This window comes from Acanthopagrus latus, chromosome 5, assembly GCF_904848185.1.
Source record: "Acanthopagrus latus isolate v.2019 chromosome 5, fAcaLat1.1, whole genome shotgun sequence".
In the NCBI taxonomy this organism is placed as follows: domain Eukaryota; kingdom Metazoa; phylum Chordata; class Actinopteri; order Spariformes; family Sparidae; genus Acanthopagrus; species Acanthopagrus latus.
The window spans coordinates 22,245,167-22,260,643 of NC_051043.1; the positions used below are offsets into that span (position 1 = coordinate 22,245,167).

General features: G+C 40.7%; 1 protein-coding gene across 2 annotated transcripts in view; it reads left to right on the top strand.

Annotated features, from left to right (window-relative positions):
• LOC119019151 (dmX-like protein 1) overlaps positions 1 to 15,477 on the top strand; it is a 56,273-nt gene that overhangs the window by 23,264 nt on the left and 17,532 nt on the right. For both annotated transcript variants that reach the window (XM_037097475.1, XM_037097476.1), the window contains exons 22-39: positions 222 to 408; positions 512 to 622; positions 1,366 to 1,535; positions 2,289 to 2,386; positions 2,509 to 2,674; positions 3,692 to 3,820; positions 3,966 to 4,104; positions 5,070 to 5,863; positions 6,213 to 6,311; positions 6,742 to 6,909; positions 8,455 to 8,646; positions 9,564 to 9,637; positions 12,004 to 12,125; positions 13,214 to 13,471; positions 13,921 to 14,123; positions 14,243 to 14,391; positions 14,831 to 14,916; positions 15,048 to 15,249. In XM_037097475.1, coding sequence (XP_036953370.1) covers positions 222 to 408; positions 512 to 622; positions 1,366 to 1,535; positions 2,289 to 2,386; positions 2,509 to 2,674; positions 3,692 to 3,820; positions 3,966 to 4,104; positions 5,070 to 5,863; positions 6,213 to 6,311; positions 6,742 to 6,909; positions 8,455 to 8,646; positions 9,564 to 9,637; positions 12,004 to 12,125; positions 13,214 to 13,471; positions 13,921 to 14,123; positions 14,243 to 14,391; positions 14,831 to 14,916; positions 15,048 to 15,249 — 3,347 coding nt within the window. The remainder of the gene's footprint in view (positions 1 to 221; positions 409 to 511; positions 623 to 1,365; positions 1,536 to 2,288; positions 2,387 to 2,508; positions 2,675 to 3,691; positions 3,821 to 3,965; positions 4,105 to 5,069; positions 5,864 to 6,212; positions 6,312 to 6,741; positions 6,910 to 8,454; positions 8,647 to 9,563; positions 9,638 to 12,003; positions 12,126 to 13,213; positions 13,472 to 13,920; positions 14,124 to 14,242; positions 14,392 to 14,830; positions 14,917 to 15,047; positions 15,250 to 15,477) is intronic.

The following is a 15,477-nucleotide window of genomic DNA, read 5'->3' on the forward strand; positions in this document are numbered from 1 at the left end:
CCTTTTGGCTCCTGCCTAGTTCAAAGAGAATTTATAAGAATGAGAGTGGACAGCAATATTTTGCATTCTGTTGGTGTTCTAGTGTAGCTTACTCAATGCAGCGATTACACATTCTCCATTTTTACTTTATTTTCGACCTCTCTCCATGTATTGTCTTATAGATTAGAAATGCCACACAGTTGATTTTACCATCTTTGTCCCATCTTGTTTCTGGTCTATAGGTCATTGACTTGTCCCAGTACAGTCCAACATACTTTGGTCCTGAACATGCCCAGGTTCTGTCCAGTCACCTCCTGAGTTCCAGTTTGCCTGGCTTAACCCGTATGGAGCAGATGTCACTCATGGCACTGGCTGACACCATCGCTACTACAAGCACAGACCTCAAGGACAGCCAGGGCAAGAGCAAAGGTATTGCCAGGAAATAAAAACATAGAATAAGGGCTCTGCTCCGCACCATCATGGAAGTCTGTTTTGATTGAACAATAAGAGCTGTCTATCATTTATTCACCAGGTGGAGAAACTCTGGATGAGTGTGGTCTGAAGTTTTTGCTGGCTGTCAGACTGCATACCTTTCTCTCTACCTCCCTGCCTCCAGCACACCGAGCACAGCTTCTGCGGCAAGGTACAGTGAGATTGTGTTCAAGCTGTTTTCATTGGGTGCATGTCATGGCTTACAAAAATGAGCAGGCAAAAACTGTAACACTCAACAAACTGTCACATTCATAGATATATTATTTTTCAAGACCCTCAGAATTACCACACTTACCGCACTTTTCCAAAAGGTTTAAATGTGTGAGGTTTCAGTGCAATAACTGTCTAAAGACTCCTAGAAACGGAAGTTTATTGATGGTCTCAGTTGTAAAGTTTTGACAGTAAATGTCTCAAGTCTCAGTCATTCATCACGCTAACACACAAATGAATTATATGAATTTGTTTGCTTTGGGTTAGGAGTTAGAAATATGACATATTAGGTCAGCAATTGGCTTGTGTTTTTGGAGGCTGCTACAATAGGTTGTACTACACGACTTGAGATTTTTATAAACGACAAGGGAGAAACACACTTCCTAGCTTCCTGTGGTTTAGATACATTTTTTCACATGTTTTCTCCCAAATAATCAAAGGCATGCCAGTTTTATTAAATGTGCATTTATTTCTGCAGGACAGTACTGAATGTTGGTCATTTGGTGGCATACGACATGCACACCAGTAAAAGAAAAGTTTCTTCTGAATATTGTGTTCTCACCAGCAGCCATGTCTTAGTTATCTTCTTATAAATGCATATTAAAATCACTAGACTATGCTCATATTATCCCTACAAAACACAGATCATTCCCCATTTTCCACATGTTTTTCACCTCTCTGCAGGCTTGTCCACATGTCATTATGCCTGGGCCTTCCACTCTGAAGCTGAGGAGGAGCTTCTGAACATGCTGCCTGCTCTGCAGAAGGGAGAGCCCACCTGGCCTGAGCTGCGCTCCATGGGTGTGGGCTGGTGGCTGCGCAGCACCAACAAGCTACGCAGGTGTATTGAGAAGGTAAAGCGGAAAATGACATCAGTGACCCAGTTGTTAAGATACATTTTCTGATTTTAAGTATAAATTTGCAGATCAGTATAAAAGAGGACATGGTATATATCTTTGATAATCAGTTTGCGTTCATGTCAGATATTGTTGTCTTTTTTTTAAACAACAAATGCATGTTTTAGATAGTTCACAATCTTAAAAAATATGTTTGAATCCATAGTTATAAGTTAGTTGACAAAAAAAAGATTCTGCAGCTGTTTTTAATGAACATTTAATGATTTTAGTAGGTTTGCAAACAAAAACACCAAACATCTTGTTCTAGTTTCTCTAATTTGAGGATTTGCTTCTGCACTCTTTCTTAATCAGTAGCAAAAAGATTAGCATTGTGCTTTGGACTGATGGTCTGACACTATCCAACACATTGAGCTCATTTTGATCAGTATTTTCTCCTTTTTAGTTAAACTGAACTTTATTTTAAAGCTACTATAATCACATAAAAATTCTGCACATAAAATATTTGAAGGTTGGCCATTAGTGTGTTAGCCTGTGTACCTCATATTTATTACTTCAATTTTAAATGAAGTGCTGTCTTCTAGGTGAAAGTGAAAGTTTGCTGAAGTTGCTATAAAATATAGCACTAAAATTGAGGCTGAGCTACTCCCTGAGACAACCCATAAAATTACAACTTGCAGATAAAACTGTAGGGGCTGAGTAGGTGTGAGCTGAATGTATTTTTTTCTGTTCTTTTTTTTTTTTTTTGGTCAGGTTGCCAGGGCGTCTTTACTGATAAACAACGATCCTCTGGATGCAGCTATATTTTACCTTGCATTGAAAAAGAAGGCAGTGGTCTGGGGATTGTACAGGTAGGCAAAACTGACATCATTTTGCATATAAAATACCTACTGTTAACCAAAGATTAGTTATGTAGGATTACTGAAGACTTGCAACACCAGTATTGTTGAATCCATGTTGTTTTTCTCTGCAGGTCTCAGAAGAATGCCAAAATGACAGACTTCTTCCGCAACAACTTCAGCGAGGATCGGTGGAGGAAAGCAGCACTCAAAAATGCCTTTTCTCTGTTGGGAAAGCAGAGGTTCCAGCACTCTGCCGCCTTCTTCCTTCTAGCTGGCTCCCTTAAGGATGCTGTGGAGGCAAGTGGAAAATAGACATGACACACTGTTTGCAAGAAGCTCTTGCTCCTTCAACTGTAAGTGCCACTTGGCAGCAAGCTAATCCTAGGATGAAACCAAGCTGTCAGTTGTCAATTGCAACAAAATGTCTGTAGCATGGTATGTGATTTCTTTTTGCCAACAATTCGCCGTCGATAGCAGTGTTTGACAGAGAAATCATATTCACACAAACAGACCTCACTGCCAGTATTTCTTTGGTGTGCAGCATCCCTTTTATTATTAACAGCTCAATACATTTTCACAGCGGTGTCTTTTAGTACAATGAGCTGAAGAATTATTGATGTTGGCACTTGACTCTTGGGTGTTGCTGTCTTTCTTCCTTTTGTGCAAATTTTCAATAGCATGCGGTCACATTCATAAATCAGCAGCGCCACACTCTTGTTGAAGCTTCGTAAAATGGGACACCACCTCCTGCCTTCATATCAGAACAATATATTTGCATATTTTTTGTTTTTGTGTAAACTACTGTATCAGACTTAGTTTAAGCCATAAAAGATATACTGCTCCCTCGTTTTGCTCACATATCATGAGGCATATGTCGAGTCAGTGTGTTTGCTAACCTTTTATTCATCAAGGTTATTGCTGTTTTGAAAGTCCCTGTGGCAATGAGTCATTGTGTCATCTGCATGAGTAACTTGGGCTTCTCTAAGCATTTTATGTAAATGAGCAGCGCCCAGGCAAAGGGCTATCATTGACTTTGCTCAGTCTCTCTAGCTGGGAGGTAGTCTCATTGAAATGCACCTCACACCTTACCAGTTATGAGCAAATACAACAACTTCAGCTATCTCCTAACTCTTTGCTGTGTGTGCAGAATTTTCCTTTTTGTATTTTTTTGGGGGTTCTTTCCTTTTTTATGGATGAACAAGTAAGCTATGTATCCAGAATATGTATCATTTGTCTCTTTAGTCATGCACTAAGTAAGCATTTTTTAAATCATAGCCAACTGTGATAGCTTGCAATTCCCTTCTGCCCCTGCAGGTGTGTATAGAGAAAATGCAGGACCTCCAGCTGGCCCTGGTGATCTCCAGATTGTATGAGTCTGAGTTTGAGACGTCATCCACCTACAAAAAGATCCTCCAGAGACATGTTCTAGGACAAGACAAACAGGTGCAGTGTTTGTGTATGTCGCAGCCTTCGCAAGCTGTTGTGTTTACTGTGGAAGATGCTCTGTTTAATCAAATTCCCCAATGTCTCGGTAATTAATACACTGCAGAAACCAGAATGAGCCCTTGTAATTCTCTGTATATTTCAGATTCACGCCCACCAGGACTCCTTCCTGCGGAGCATGGCTCACTGGGTCCTGGAGGACTACAGCAGGGCATTGGACACTCTACTCGAACAGCCTTCTAATAGCACTGGCTCTGGGTCGGCTGCTAGCAAGTGCGAGTCTGGTAGGTCCACAGGGCTTTCTTTCTTACTTCTATATAAAAACAGTATCAAGGTGGTACTGTTTAGTGCTGTGTAGCAGATAAGCATTTGCTGCATGCTTATTTGCTAACTGAATCTGATGAAATTAACTCCTTTGATATTGAAATTTGGTATCAATTTACATTATTTCAATACCCAATAGTATTAAGGTAATTTGGCCAGTGCCCTGAAATTTCTATATTGTCTCACACAATACCCTGTTCACACTTTGTGAAAATTGCAGTTAGAAACCAGGAGGGTGACCTGTGCTGCAGATTGTATTTTGACACTGTAACATTGAATCCTCTGCTTTTATTAATTGTCTCAGCCTTTCAACTATTTTTGTTCTTTATTCAAGTTTTTGAAATCACAGCCTTCTGGCCACAAAATCACATATTTTGAAGCAAATATATCACCCTTGCCTCCAAACAGATTGGGTAACTGAACATAACATGAACCTCAATTTGACCAAAGAGCCAAACCAGTCCCAGATCAACATGTTTCTTAAATGATGTTCTTAAAGCACATTTAATATGCTTGCAGAGAAGAACACAAGCTTATAGAGCATCAAAAATTATTGTTCTGCTCAATAGATTATAGGCTGTCTCGGCTGGGATTTCTCACTTGTCCGTTTCTCTGATATTGTTCATACCTGGACAGAAAAAGAGAGAACGCAATGCACTACTCTTTTTTCCACCAGCAGCTCTCAAGCTCTCTCAGTCACTTCTTGAACCCTTAAACCCCACTCACCTTTAAGTGTCCACAGAATGCAGCTCTGATAGCTGCATGCCTTGATTTTTTCAACAAAGACTCAGTCAGGCCAGCTATAGCTCTGTTTCTGTGTATGATCCAATTACACAGCTTGTCCTTGTAGGTGCTGTCAAAGTTGTGAAGGTTTCTGGCTTTTTTCCAGACAAAAGCTAATTTTCTGTCTTCATATCTGTGACAGGTTACTCTCCCGTGTCTCCATGTAATCCTGAGGTTTTCAACTTTTACACCTACCTTCGCACCCACCCACTCCTCCTTCGCCGCCATTTTGGCTCGTCAGACAAGGCTAAAGTTGGCCTTACTGCTGAGGGTCGCAGGGCTGACTCTATTAGCCTGGAGGAGAGAAGACTGTTTTTCACAGCTGCATATGCACATTTGCAAGCTGGCTGCCCCATGCTAGCTCTCGAGGTCCTCTCCAAGATGCCCAAAGTCCACAAACATTCCAAACTCCTTAACCAGAACAATGCAGACGTCGCCACTGATCTGAGTGTTGGCAGCAAAAATGGACAAACATCAGATTGGTCTCAGCCAGCGCTTAACGGCTATGAGTCTGATGGAAACAGCTTATCCAACAGCCAGTCAGATTCAGTGTTAAGTTTTGACTGGAGCCAGCCATCACTGACACTCCCTGACGAGTCCCTGGAGCTGAAGTGGGACAGTGACAAAGATGAAGATGAGGAAGATGATGAGGATGAGGAAGAACACAAAGATGGGAAGAGTGGTAGAACTGCAGACAGCAGCAGCGTGTTCCAGGACACACAGGATGCCACGTCGCCACTAATGGAGATGGTGACAGGAGAGGAAAGTGACAACAGCAGTGACTTCCTAGAACCATCTAATGACATCCTTGCTGCTCAGCTAAAGTTCACTGCCTGCTTGAAGATTATGACCAATGAGCTGAGGACGCTGTCCACAGGATATGAACTGGATGGAGGGAAACTACGTTACCAGCTCTATCAGTGGTTAGAGAGAGAGGTAATAGCACACACATTTAAATGCTTCACAGACTCAAATCTATAATATGTCATTTAGTTTGTTATAATATCTGTCTGTCTTGCTGCAACCTCAGGTTCACTCTAAAACTTTTATAACTTACACACAGTACTCCCGTCTTCATGTTCACTGTTTGAAGATTTTATGTGTGTGTTCTGTGTCAGTACATATAAACATCATATTGGTAATGACTCCAGTGGTTTTCTCTTATGAAATTGTTTGTCTTTCCCTGTGAATACTTTTTGACAATTTGGTGAAATGCTACACCCACACCGTGCAGGATAGATTCATACTCAATAATGAATTTAAAGTGAAATTCTGTTTTCCCCAGGTGGTGGCTCTCCAGCGTTGCTGCAGCTACAAGCCATGCTTGCCAGAGCTGTGCATCCAGGGTGAGACCCCTGTTTCTGGGTTGGTGGAGGAGGAACAGGTGGGTGTACATAGCTGGCTGCTTCTAGATCTGTCAGATGTTCATGAGGAAAAATCGATGCAACACTTGCTGTAATAAAAAATTGAGACAACTGCACAGTGAGAGACTTTGAAAAAATGTGTTTTATTGATAAGACTTTTGCACCATTTTCCTTTTTACATGCTGCCGTCATTTTTTCTCGATTGTGTCAGTTTCAGAAGCAGATCAAATTATACATACAAAAAATAAATACGTTTATAAAAAATTAAATAGATTTATTGCATTTTGAAGATCCACTTATTTGTTTATTGTTGACAGAACAGAATTATGTGCATTGTTATAAAACAGTTTTTTAGTTTGGACTGTAGCCATCATGATAACGTCAGCATATTGACAGGGATGTTAACTGATTTGTCTGCATTACTGAATGAAATAAAACTGTTTTTTCCAGCCTGGGAGTCCTCGTGTTGACAGCCAGAGGAGCAGGAGACATTGGCTACAGAGTAACCAGCCCTTACTGAGGATGTTTCTGAGCTACTGCAGCTTACACGGTTCCCATGGTGGAGGACTGGCCTCTGTACGCATGGAGCTCATATTGTTGCTACAAGAGTCTCACCAGGTAATCAAAAACATGGACAGATGCACACTAAAGGCCACTGATAGTGGCTGCTGCAGCTGAGTGACTGTGCTAAGCATCCGTATTTGCTATAAAAGTTAAAAGTGGTTGCCAGGTGGCAAAGTACCACACAGTTGATCCCTTGATTACTTACAATTTCACAAACACTCTGTTTTTATTATTACATAAAATAAACCTTGGGATTATTTTTTGGTCGAAGATGACAGTGAATCAAGAAAAATAATAGATAATTGTTGAAGTAAATGACGACTGGTGCAACCCTAGTTAACAGTCTCACAATAGAGTTACCACTGAGAACACTGTTTTATATTTGTAACCAGGATGTTTCATCACAATGAGGTAATGATACAGCCTGCTCAGACTTTATCTGTCAGAGGCGACATTATCAATTTTATAGTGGGAACAAGCATGATGTGAACAGAATATAGATTTGCAATAACAACCATCAGCTGCACGTAGGAACAATCCAGCAAGCAGAGCTGCAGTATTATTTAAATGTTCACATATTCTCTTTGAAGGGAAGGATACGTAGCAGATGAGGGGGCAAAGTACAAATGAAAGACGAACATGATGACATCTGAAAGGTGGTGTTAATGCCACCAGATTCTCAAGACACACACACACACACACACACACACACACACACACACACACACACACACACTCAGACCTACTTATTCTGCCCTGACGATCATCGGCCTCCAGCAGTTGGCTGACAGTTTGTGCTAATTCTCTGAGCTCCTGAGGGACATCCCGCTCTCGGCTGACTATTAGAAGGTTGAGTCAAATTTTAGGAGGTAAACAACTCAATGGGCACTGGGAGTCCTTTCTACTCTCCTGCCTTGATTTTGAAATAAAAGCAGTTCCTTTTGTCACAGCTCTGGTCCCATGGTTGTCAGATTTCTCCACTGTTGTTGAGGAAATTTCCCAGTATTTTCTTTTGTCTCAACTTCAGCCAGTGCGCAGAGCGAGTTGAGGAGGTTTGTGACAACTGAATGCGATTCATCAAGCGTGACGAACATAAGCTTGTTGTATTCTTACACACTGTGTCTTGTCCAGAGTCTCGCAAACACAGACACAACAAAGCCAGGCATCCCTTTTTGCCAACCTCTTCTTTTTAGCTCTTCAAACATCATTCACACATACACTGGTGAAGACATTGTGCACTCTATAAAAATTGGGATCATGTGTGACTTATTATGGCTCAGGAAAAGGCTGTTGCTTCAGAGTTCAAAGCAGCACTGTTCTTTTCTCGGCTGCCTTTGTGAGCTGTTACTTTTACCCTCCAAAAAAAGAAATGAGAAAGTTAAATATATGTGCTCTTATTTTTTTAAACTTTGCTGTGGAACAAGTGTGATGTGTTGTATGTATGTCCCCAGTGTGTAGTGTGAGTGTTATGTGAACATTAAACAGTTAAATGTTTTTATTTACTGTGTAATGAATTATCAATTTTGTCAAAACACATGCAGACATATTGTAAGGACTGTACCCACCTTCAGTATGTTTATTTCTTTTTTCTCCCCACAGGATGACTCCATCCAGTCAGCAGTGACGCCATGTTGTCCGCAAACCTCCATCCCACTTCTGATGGCTTGCACAGCCAACGTCAAGACAGTGGTGGCCAATCCCATGGTCTACCTGACCAACCTGACTCATGACATCTTGCAGACCATTAATGCGCTCCACTCTCCTCCTCATCCCGATGTTGTCAACAATGAGGTGAGGCAGTCTCATTTATGCATCTCTTCTTCCAGTATGGTTGATTGCATAATTGACCATTTCTCCTGGTAGAAAGGCCATGAATCTGAGTTTATTGAAGTAGGGCAGTGATCATGGGATACTTGTGCCATGGCAGATAAATTGCAATATATACATTTTTCACATTGGTATTCAGGAAACTCTGAGGCCTCTTTCTTTAGCATGGACTTTAGTGTCTATATCCAGGTGGATCTAAAGGATGATAATAGCTTATTGCAGTTATATCTGTGGGAGCATGCATGTCAGCAAGTAACTTAAAAGAATTTGCAGTACTGAAATGCCAAAGAGAAGTTTGAAGTAGTTTTAGAAACAGTGACACCGTTGTAAAGATATTTTTTCAACTGTAAACTGCCCCATTCAATACAGAAATCCATATCAGAATAATTGTTATTGGGACCAATTTTATGTTCAGATAATTGTTACTGGAACTAAAACTCTTGTGTGTTAATAGTTGTCTTTTCATCTAATTATTAAGTGAATTTAAACGTAACTTTTGAAATCTGGCTAAAGAAAAAACAAGGAAATGCAAATAAGGTGTGTTTCAATTAGGTGGTTTGAAACAGATAGTTGAGCTCCTGAACCTTCGACCGCCAATTAACTTCAGAGAAGAAGAAACAAAACTAGTCACCTTAGCTATCTATGAGAGAATGTGAGGATAAATCTGCTAATGTGAATCTTATGGGAATATCCAGGAAATGGCAGACAGTGGGCAGTGATCAGTCATGCCATTCCACACATTTTGAATGTGTTCTTGCTCCTGACTAACCAATGCTTGGTTGTCTATCTATCTATCTATCTGTCTATCTGTCTATCTGTCTATCTGTCTATCTGTCTATCTATTTATCTATTTATTTATTTTACCCTGTGCTTTATTTCAGATTTATGTGTTGCACACACTGGCTGCCTCCTTATCAGCCTGTATATATCAGTGTCTGTGTGAACACACCCACAGGTAAGTCTCTCACCTGCCTCACCATTTTGCCAGTATTTTTAAGCTTTTAACCCTGTAGACTGTTGTTGCATGTGCTTTTCCACTTGACACTCTTGTACTTAGCAGCTTAAGAATTAATATTGATAAGGCACAAACCTTGAGCTATTTTTCCCAAATGTTTTTGGGATCTGTGGAAAGAAATCTTTGCAGATCTCAACCCAGTGTTTGAGAATAAATGCATTCATGCAGCTTGAATCCAAAAGGTTTGAGCTCACAGTGTGTATCTACAATGCAGCATCTTTCTGAGCAAGCTTCTTGAATTCTTTATATGACTTGAAGCAATGCTTTACTTTGATAAAACTTTTCATTTTCCACCACATTCACCAGCTGCACCAGCCACCACTAGATTATTTACCGGTCAGGAGTGATCTGACTTTGTTTTCCTATTCTTAGCTTTAGCATTTAAAACACAAAATGCTGGCAAAAATAATGTTAATTGTGTCCTCAGGTTTGCTTTTGTGTGTGTGTGTGTGTGTGTGTGTGTGTGTGTGTGTGTGTGTGTGTGTGTGTGTGTGTGTGTGTGTGTGTGTGTGTGTGTGTGTGTGTGTGTGTGTGTGTGTGTGTGTGTGTGTGTGTGTGTGTGTGTGTGTGTGTGTTGGTTTGTTTATGTGTGTTAGAAGGTTTTTAGACTTATTGGAGCAGAATGATAAGAGATAGGAGGGGAGGGACATGACTACTGGGAACCAAGCATACTTTATGATGAGAGGGTAATCCACACACATCTTGAGTCATACACTACAAATGTAATACCAAAGCTGCTTTTCAAGATGTGTTTTTGATTTTTTAATGAGGGATCTTCTTTTCACATGTTTTAGGCTGATTTAGCAAAGCTCGATAGTGGTGAGATTTAAGACATGTGGGAAGAGAAATATGTTGGAAGCCTGCTTATCAAAAATGTGACAGCCCTAGTCTGTTTTGACCGAGTTGAGAATGATTTATGGAAATCACCCGGCTGCTGTTTGTCATTCGTATTGTAAATACTTAATCAGATTTTTGTTTTTGACAGATGGGAGGAACATAGTTTATTTAAGACGAGTATGTTCTATAACTTCCAATCACTTTGACAGCAGCCCAGTAGGATTTAAACTTTGGATGAGTGAATAAGTATGTGTGTGGGGGGGAATCTTTTTTTCCAAACAAGCCATTTGGCTTCCAGCTGTGCTGCTGTGTGAGTTACTGTCACCGTTCTGCCAGATTGCCTGTTTGATTGCTCGATGTTGCGCAGAATCATTTTTACTTATGCTTGACCAGACTGTGACCCTTTAAAGCAACAGTGATGCGACTCCAGGGAAAGAAATGCTTGTTTCAGATAAGTGATTTGTCAAGAGGGAACGTTTTTTTTTTTTAAGCATCATTCTTTCAGAGTGAGCTCTCTGCCCTTTCAGACCTTACAAACAAGCACCTGGTTTTATGGCTTTCTTTTCTACCATATGCTTTACTCACACCCACAGCCAAGTATCACACATTGTGAGTTGGACAGTCTCACTAAATTAGCAAGGCTATTTCTAATTTAACACCCTCTTTGTTATGGTAATCATGATCTAAACTCTCCTGGTGTGTCGTTGCAGACGTTTAATGAAATTGTGCTTCTTTCCTCTCGACTGTGAGAGAGAGAGAGCGAGTGTGTGAATTTTTTAGAGGGTATTACAGGATGTAGGTTGCTAGAGTTGAACTTGACAGTCATTTTGATACAAGTTTTTGCTCTTTTCTCTTTTTAATATCATGTTGACTTCAGGTTAATTTTGTTGAAAAAACAACCAACAGGTTCACCCATATGAAGCCCTAAAGCACTGGAGTCATAGTTGAGAAAACTTATTGTTAGAAGTGCTTTGACATTGCAGTTACTACTGTTTTTCATTATATTCACTTTGGCTTTGGAAATATTTTTGATGTGGAGGCACATTTATTTTATTCATAGAAGCTTTAACAGTCTCCCTGGTGGGTTTCCATATTATCTGCAACAATTGAAGGTGTTTTTGCTATACGTGTTGAAAAGCCCTTTCTTCTCTATCACCAAACAGCATAGATAGGCTAAACTTCAGTGCTACCCGATATTCTTTCATTTTCTGACAGAACAATCCTTTACAGCGGTGCCTCATATTTAGAAACATCATCCCAGAGTTCAGAACAAATTTAAATCATTTAAAGTGAAACATTTACACATTATATATTTACACCACCTAACCTATTTTTTTGAAAATTCACTTTTCAGTCCAGGGTTTTCCTCTTTGACATCAGTGTTATTCTTTGTGCTCTCATACTGACTATGTGTGGTTTCTACACACCGCTGTGTGTGTTTTTCTTTCTGTCTGTTGAATCTCCCACAGCCATGTGAACCAGTTCACAGGAATCGTGTATCAGAGTGTGTTGCTGTCTCAGAAGCAGCCCGTCAGAACTGTCAGCATGGATGAGTCTGTTCAGCCCAACACCTCCCCTGCACAGTGGCCAGGTAAAAAAGCCAGACCTAACACAATTTTATTGATTTATCAGTTTATTTGACAGGGACAACACATGTAGACATTGTTACATCTTATTAGAATGCAACTGATGCAATGTATGTAGAACTTATAGCCATGGCTAATTTGCTGTCCTTGTCACTTGCTAAGCTATTGGAGAGTAGAACACTTGGTACGACACGCTAAAACAGACACAGAAACTAAGAAACAAAACAAAACACATATTTCTCATTGTCAATAATAAAAGACCCAGTGAGATGTTTGTCCATCTCTCTGTACTTATCAACTCGCCTGCCTTATCTGTCCATTCCCTCTGAGGATTTAATTGAATAATTTTAGCAGTTTATTTAAACAGGTCATGAATATAATGTTTCTTTGAAAAAATGAAACAAAAAACAAGAAGGCTCTGTAATTTCCCCAAATACCTGAGCACTCTAGTTTTTAACAGGAGCAACTCAAACATGAGTAAAGATTGCATTTGCTGGGACAAGTTTCAGCTGTGGATAATTACATGTTTGCATTTGAATGAATAAGTGTATTTTTATTTTTTTATTTTTTTTTTTTGCATCAGGTCGGTGTGTGTGGGTTTGACTCAAAATAGAATTATGTTTGTTTTGGTCTATTTATAAACTTTCTTGACAGTAAAATCACATGTGAAATGGTCTCCATTTTCCTTTCAAGGAAAGGAGAGGGGGACAAAATCAAAACAACAGGCCTTGTAGGTCAAAACATCAAGTCATTAAAAATGTATTTGTAATTGCAGTGTCTGAACATCTTCTACTTATCATTCATTTGCTGTTTCATGACCTGCACCGGTAATTGAAGCCAAACTACAGGGTTTTAGACTTGATCTGCCATTCAACAGTGGTTTTTGGAGATCACTGACTAAAATCCCCAAATCAGAGGCAAGTCAGCGCAGTGATCACTGTGTGAAGATAAGATCCGGGAGCTCACCGACACCGACGGCTGTATATTCTGCTCTTTGTGTCTTCAAATGCATAATGTTTTATGTTCATTTGTAATTGGTTTGATTTTTTTCCCTTTCTCTCCTCTTTCCTTTCTTTTCATCACCTCTCTTCAGGTATCGCCTCTCTGATTCGCCTCTTGAGCTCAGCGGGCGAGGAGAGCCAGCCGGGCTTAGCTGTGCTGCTCTGTGAGATCCTGACTGCTGTCTACCTCAGTCTGTTTGTTCACGGCTTGGCCACTCACTCCAGCAACGAGCTGTTTCGCATCGTGGCCCACCCCCTCAACAGCAAGCTTTGGGTGACGGTGTTCGGAGGAGGCGCCCGGATCCCCGTCATAGAGAAACCCAACAGCCCAATGAGAACACCTCCGCCAGGTGAGAGGGGTTTAGTTTGGCTGATCTAGTTTTCTTTCCGACTGTCTGACCAAGTGGCTGTCTCTCTGTGTGGGGTTTTTCTTTTGGAGATGACCCAGGAGCTAAATCAAATCAGCCCAGCTAGATTAATTGGGTTCCCATCTGTAGGTCGTAGTGAAATCCATCAACCTATTAGTGTGGGAGCTATTTGCCTCACACCCTGTCTGTGCTACTCTCTCACTGCTAGCAGAGGAAACCTGATGTAATATAACTGTAACTCCTGTTTATTTGACAAACGGTTGGATTTTAACTATTGTTTATATGCTTTTGTTAGGTTGATAATTAAAACTGAAGTAATTGTCATATATGATTTTATTTTTTAAAAAAAGAAAAAAAAGTGGATATGGTTGTGATAGCAGCTGAAATCAAAGATGCTGCAGTTTAATGATCACTTATTCTAAACACTCCAGCCTCACCAAGTGGCTCAGACAGGAAGTCGAGACGATTCAGGCTCCTTTCGTCGCGCAGTGGATCCAAGGAGGAGTCTGGCATCGAGCGGGAGGGTCCATCCAGTCCCAGGCCTGTCCCTGTGGTGGAGCAAGAGGCTACCTCCATTTTTAAAGAACGATTTGTTCCTCCTGATCTCAGCATTTGGGATTACTTTATCGCAAAGGTACATTATGTACCACTTCTTTTGGTTTCATGTGCAAGTTTAATTGTATTTTAACCATATTATATTTCCTTTTTATCACGTCTTATTCATTATTGTTGCTGTGTTCATCATGCTTTTAGCCTTCACTGCCACCATCAGAAAGCAGAATTGAATATGATTCGGAGGAGAGCCAGGGCAGTGAAGATGAAGAAGAAGGCGACGATGAATATGAATATGCGTTTGACCCCAACTCTCCACAAAGAGAACACTCAAACCACAATTCATACAGGTAATGACTCAGGCAATGTTATTGTTGTTGTAAACATACAGTGACACGTAGACACAAAAATAGAGGAGTGATACATAGGATAGGAATAAAATGCATTGAACTGAAATATGTCAAGGAGTTCAGTGGAATCAAGGAATCTACAGAGAATTCAAAAGACGAAACGCAGAGGGAATGAAAGATTTCGAATAGCAGTTAGACGGTAGGATATTGATGCAAAGGATGACTCATCTTAACCTCAATTCACGCAGCCTGAAGTAAAACTGCATGTGTTTATGTCTTTCTATTGACTTTGTGTTGATCTCACTGCCTCTAAATGTTGATCCCCATTAAGACTGAACTTACATTTTATGCTCCCAGTTTTATTGAAGGCCGCTTTAGACCCATTAAGAGCATTTATGTCCAACTAATCTGATTTCTAAATGGCTTTTTCTCCTTCCAGTTGGTGTTTGATGCGTCTGGCGATGGTTCAGCTTGTGTTGGTCAACCTCAAGTCCTTTTACCCAATGGCAGGATATGATCTATTGGGTAAACACTAAAACGCACCACACATCCTCTGATGTACTAACGTCCGAGATGTAGATAAGGGGCGCTCCATATCTCACTGCCTGTCTTGGCTAATCTTATTGCCTTCTCGTTTGTGCTTGGATTTACCACAGATCTGCCCGTGGGCTCTCCTCTGTGTCACACTGTGCTGAAGACGCTGCAGCGCTGGGAGCAGGTGCTGCAGAAAAGGCTCGAGATCTTCGGGGGCCCCCCTTCCAAGTACATCTGCACCCACCTCCAGGATGAAACAACCTCACCCGGTCCTGCCCTGCTTAGACACAAGGCCCTGTTTGAACCATCCAACACCCCGTTCAGGTACCAACATGAGCTGGGTTATTTTATGACAAAGTTTGAGTGGCCCCATAAATATTTAGGTTGGATTATTGCGATCTGCTCTTTATGGATCCATCTGAACAGTGCCTAAAGAAGTTGGATATTGTATACTATTGTGCTTTCAGCTTTATTACTCTGTGGAAATCTCGTACACCACTGTACTCGATATTCTGCTGCTATCGCTGTTCTGTAGAGCCACAGACGTACCCT